This window comes from Sitophilus oryzae, unplaced genomic scaffold, assembly GCF_002938485.1.
Source record: "Sitophilus oryzae breed Bouriz unplaced genomic scaffold, Soryzae_2.0 scaffold_1536_pilon_pilon, whole genome shotgun sequence".
NCBI classification, from domain to species: domain Eukaryota; kingdom Metazoa; phylum Arthropoda; class Insecta; order Coleoptera; family Curculionidae; genus Sitophilus; species Sitophilus oryzae.
Genome location: NW_022146210.1, coordinates 3,554,272 through 3,560,271, shown reverse-complemented (window position 1 = coordinate 3,560,271; position 6,000 = coordinate 3,554,272). Strand labels below are relative to the sequence as shown.

The 6,000-nt window shown below is 33.0% G+C and overlaps 1 protein-coding gene across 1 annotated transcript in view; it reads right to left on the bottom strand.

Moving 5' to 3' along the window:
- Positions 1–247: 247 nt before the first annotated feature.
- Positions 248–6,000, bottom strand: part of LOC115878887 (alkaline phosphatase-like) — an 891,059-nt gene continuing 885,306 nt past the window's right edge. The window contains exon 10 of the mRNA XM_030895492.1: positions 248–1,394. Coding sequence (XP_030751352.1) covers positions 1,114–1,394 — 281 coding nt within the window. The 3' untranslated portion in view covers positions 248–1,113. The remainder of the gene's footprint in view (positions 1,395–6,000) is intronic.

Sequence of the window (6,000 nt, the reverse complement as noted above, 5' to 3'; positions counted from 1 at the left end):
TAGAGCCACTTTAGATATTGAAACTTTTTTATTTTATTTTGAAGATCGGATCTTTTACGATATGTTTAAATAAGAAAAAATCGATAAGAGGTTGTTTTTTACCATTCAAAAATTTTAAACGACCCATCTATTTACTTTTAATGCATAGCAATTTTCAGCAATTGTGTAACTCTTATATTTATAAAGATTTTCACATACGAAGAAAATATAGCAGAAATTTGAATTTTGAAAAACTAAAATCAATTATTTCTAATAGGTTTCGAGATATCGATTTTTGAATTCAGAGTTCTAATAGCGTAATCACTGTCGAATACCAATTCAACTCCAAATGTTTCTACCAAAAATGCAAGTGTTTCTAACTTGCACTTAAAAATGTTCAAGCTATAGGGAAAATTACGACTCGCTAATAAATAAAAAAATAAAGGTATCACGAGAGATAATTAAATCGTAAAACTGAACGCATGATGTACACTTTTCCCTAGAGTACTGACAGAGGTACTGATTGGGTCGACTGGTCAACTGCGACAAATCTGCTAGATCCCCTTCCGCGTCTCTTAGCAACGTGCACAACTTCTCGGTTTATTTCATACGTTTGGCAATGTGTTTACTGATCTCTGTTTGTTCGATACATTATAAAACGCATTATTGTACTCTTCTTCCATACGGAAATCTCGACCCAAGATAAACCTTTGCCAGCCCTTAGTAATATATTATTTAGTTATTAGTTAATACACTAGAATACTATAATCCACAAAATAAATAGTATACCCAACAAGTAAATGTGTGTTACTCATTTCTTATTACTTATTTCTTCAATAAATATATATTTGAGAAATAATCTTAAATCTATTTATTTAAGTTTTATTCAACGTTGAAAATAATTAGTTACTATTATTCTGGAAAGTTCTAGAGATATTTCTTTCCAAAATTATCTTTAGTAGATGGCCATTTTTATTCTATTAAAAACTCTGATTTTTCTTATTAAAAAAACATTACCTATACTAATAAATTTGTTGTACCATTGTTTAAATAGTTCTTTATAATAACATCTCCTTAAACTTATGAACCGACTTATAAAATGGAGGGTCTCTTTATTGATTACTTCACGTTTTATTACGTAATCGCGATTTTCAGTAAATATCCGACAAGTATTGCAAACTCGTTGACGGTTATTCTGAGGCCGCTGGACTTGACCCTGGTGCCGTCATCCGCCATCACGCTGGATGCGATCACGACCGGTTGCCCACCGGCAGAGACGCTGGAAACTTCCGAACTGACACAATTTGGAACCGGTGGCAGAGTGTAGTTATCCAAGCCTTGGCATCGTAGTCTGTGCTCGCCTAGACAGGCGGAATAGGCGATGGCGTGGGGGATGTAACTTTGGTCAAATGTACCTGCAACAAAAATTATTTACTGTGTATTTTTGTTTAAATAGTGATACAGCTTATTTAACATACACATCTATATATTCGGTACCAATTAAACTTTAAGTTACCGATGGCGCGATTTTTAAATACATTGTTGCCAACCATAGACATATTCGGTGCCAGGCTAACTAACTTAAATTTCCGGCTGGCGATTCAGGTGGTAGCTCTGCTGTAAAAAAATGTCAAGCTGTCACATTTATTTATTTATTTCCTGACATTGTCATTCGTTTTGACACTTTAGTTTTGTATTACAAGTTTTTGATTTAAATGAATTGTATTGTGATACTTAAAAATAAGCTTAAACATTTTTAATAGAAGACCTGGCAGTCGAACACTGTTCTTTTAAGAACCTCTTTTAGTGTGAAGTGTACAAGCTTATTTATTAATAGCCGTAAAGAACTCATTGCAACTTTATTAGAATATTTTGAACAGGAAAGCGGTAGTAATGGCCCTTTATGTCCCTCAAGTGCTGTTAAGGAGGTGAGTTTGGTTGATATAAATAATAACTGTTTACTTATATATTTATAATTAATTTATTTTTGTTCCCAAAAATATTTTGATTAAAAGAAAATATGTAAAAGTAGACTTTAAGTCCAGCTTAATAACGTGACTAAATAGTTAGAGAATAGTGGGAGATAAAATTTTAATTGGGGGTAAAATTCTTAGTGCGATTTTCAATCATGTTTAATCTTCAGTAAATGACCGCATGGTGGCAACATCTCATAATTGTATATCTATTTAATATAATATAAACAATTGTATTTGCATCAATAGTAATGTGTATATCGAGAAAAAAGAGATTGGTTTTATAATACAGTTTGTCCAAGACGACAGACAGTCTCGATAGTCAGACTTTAGTTCGCAAGCAATTTTTTTTTGCAGTGTTTAGACCAATAAGCGTCAGCTAGATAGTATTAACAATGAAATAAATTATGATTTTGTATTAACCATTGTATAGTTTCTGATCTAATCTATTAACGAATTAATAGATCAGATCAGAAAAATTGGTTGGTTAATCCAAAGACAATAGCTCAGATGTCGCATAATAATCCTTATCCATTTTCCCAATAAAGGTACCTATTATCTAAATCACCAGTCAACAGAATTTAAAAAAGAACATGGCAATGTGACCTAAGTGTGTAATCCGTAAAACGTCTTGTTCCTTACAGGAAGTTCCTTTATCCTCAGCCTTATTTTTGAAGTCAAGAGATCGCAAATTTAAGAGTCTCCACAACAATTTCGATCTCCATTTCCATCTCAAATTCAAAGGGATACCGATTATTTGCCTTCACATGTAAGAGATTGAAAATAGCATTAAGGCTCTCATATGTCGTTTTCTCAAGTACCGATGCTATAAATTTTGATGTTGAAAAGAAATACGCAGCATTGGAGATTTTCTTCCGAAGAATAAAAAATATCTTACATTATCGATTTTGGTATCGATTTATAAGTTTTTGAGGATGTCAATACGAAAAAGGCCTTATCTCATTTTAAGGTACCGTTTGGGCGTTAAAGGCGATATAACCTATTTTAGATGGGTAGAAACGTAAATCGGTGCCAAGTGTAAATATTAATTACATTTATTATAATAACATAGTACTTTGGCTTTATTAATTACTTACATAAAAACATTAACTCAAATTGGATACATATCATATCCAAAAAATTATACGTTTACGCTATTTATTACCAAATTTTGAATGTATAAGGCTTGGGTAAGTTTAGACACCCAGCGACGACATGCAAACTGTTTCAGGACCGCGACCGAACATGTGTTTGAAATAGTCTCAGTGCAATAGCAGAATTACAAGTGGTAACCAACATCGGAAACATCATAACATCTAATGATAAAGATTTAAAAGGCCCAAATCAAGTGGACTGCACCTACCAAGAAGAGGCTGATGGCCGTATTATTTGGCATATGAGGGACATGGCAAATTATGGTGCTAAATCAGTTCTAATCCGATGCTCTGACACATACGTTTTGGTTTTGGCAGTGCCATTCTACCATCAATTAAATGAAATTGGCCTTGAAGAGTTATGGATATTGTATAGAACTGGAAAATCTTATTTATATTCGGTTATATTCCAGCACATTTAATTGCTCTTGCCCTGCAAAAAAAAAAATCAGAGGCACTAAGAGGATTTCATGCCTTCACTGGCTGTGATGCGACCTCATTCTTTATGGGGAAGGGCAAACGAACGTGTTGGAAGGTCTGGACCGAGAAATTCAATGAAGCTTTTGCTGCAATTTCCAAGCCTTCGAAAAATATCGACAATAGTCTTAAAAGTCTGGAAAAGTTTGTTGTCAAGCTATATGGGATTCAGGAAGTAGACAATGTGAATCAAGCCAGAAAATTTTTATTTATGTCCCAAAGTAAGCCATTGAATTTACTGCCTCCAACTGCAGCTGCTATATACCAACACGCAATGAGGGCATCATATCAGGCAGGGCAGATTTGGGGTAGATCAGCCGATATACCGCAAACTGAGACCTTAACCTCACCTCCTTCTTGGGGGTGGTTTAAAGAAGGGACAAAGTGGAACCCTTTGTGGTCTGCGCAATCAAATATATGGAAAGCTTGTCGTGCATTGGATAGGTGCGGATGCACGACCCAATGCGACACTTTAAGGTGTCTCTGCAAGAGAAGTAACCTACCTTGTAGACCTGCATGCAAGAAACGTAGAGGAAATTGCAGTAATGTAGGGTAAGTGAACTATCGGTTCTTAATTTGCAACCAAACTACCAAAACACGTAAAAATACTTGTAACTTATTGCTTATACTTTTTTAGTCAGTATTATAGGATCCGATTTGCCGAATTGCAGTGATAGCGAGAACGACGACGATTTGGAGTTGTAAACAATAAATAAAATGAGTTAGTAAATTGAAAAAATATTTTTAAAATTTAATATATTTATTTTATTCCTTTTTTTAAATTAAATTGACCCGAAAATGCGTTTATTAAAATCTTTACGGGGAAGGGGGTTGGTTAAACCCCCAAACCCCCCCTTTTTCACGACCCTGCAAAATAAGAGTGTTCAGTAAAATTGCATTTAATCTGGTTTAAAACAATCAAATAATAGCACATTAAAGTTTCACTTTAATGTTCAATCATTTTTGTAGGTTCTACCCCCACCTAATACCTAAATGGCACCATAAAATAATTGCGGAGGTTATATTCGCTTTTGTTATCCTGAAAAACTTGCAAATCGATACCAATATCAATAATATCCAAAATTTTTTAATATAGGCACCCACTTTTAACCCCTCCCCCCCTCCACTCCGCCAGCAACGGTTTGAACGGCGGAGCTGCGGGTCAAATCGAGTGTTTTCTAAAAAACATCTGTGCAAAGTGTGTTGCTTCCATCATTAATAGCCACATTTTTCCACGTAGCCCATAGACTATTATCGAAATCTACCAGCTCTAAAAATATTTGCACTTATTTAAGACTGACCGATATACCGAAAACTAACCAGATATAAAAAAAATCACATTTCCTATTTAGAATACTAATTTCTCTAGTAGCCAAAAAACTCTTAACATGAAGAGAAATGTCCACTTAAGAATTCTCACGTTTTACTGTAAAGCGATAGTGACTTGCGATAGGTATAAATTTCTCTAAATTGCCTTTTCGATTCGATAAGTTCACTTGATAAGGAAAGAAAAAACTTTTAAGTCGCGTCTCAATACTTACATGTAATTTAGGGGTTGAGAGATAAAATTGACATATACAGGGTTGTTCACCACATACGACACGGAGTATTGTAGCTAAACGATGAGATTTTTACAAATTGTAAGTTTGGGGTTCGTTGAAGGACTATTAGAGCTACAATTTAAAAATATTTTTACAAGATACAGAGTGTCCCAAATAAATAAAAAATATCACAGTTGTATTTTTTTAAATGGAACACCCTGTATATTATTACATTTTTAGTTTCTACGATTAAAATAAAGGTAAATTTGATTAAGGTTTATTATACTTAAATCTTACCGTTTTTGAAATATTTTCAATTTTGTGAAATTGCAGTAAAAATTTTAAGGCTTCATTTCTCCAAGGGTATCAATGTTTTTAATACTAAATATTTAATGAAGTTTATTTATTGATCAGTTATTGTAGAAACTAAAAATGTAATAATATACAGGGTGTTCCATTTAAAAAAATACAACTTTGATATTTTTTACTTATTTGGGACATTCTGTATCTTGTAAAATTATTTTTAAATTGTACCTCTAATAGTCCTTCATCGAACCCAAAACTTACAATTTGTAAAAATCTCATCGTTTAGCTACAATACTCCGTGTCGTATGTGGTGAACAACCCTGTATATTATCTCTGTTTTATTAAAAAATATTGATTTTTTAAATTAATCATAAAAGATAATATTTTTAATAAATTATTATCTGTTCAAAGGGAACGGTTTTCATATTAGGCTAATGTATAAGACTGAAAATTCGATAATTAATGACTTAATTAATGACATACAACGTGAAAACTCGACATTTAGCTAATTAGCTAACCTCTAAAGCTCCAACAAAGGCACATATTATAGAATAAGATTCAAAATATTGA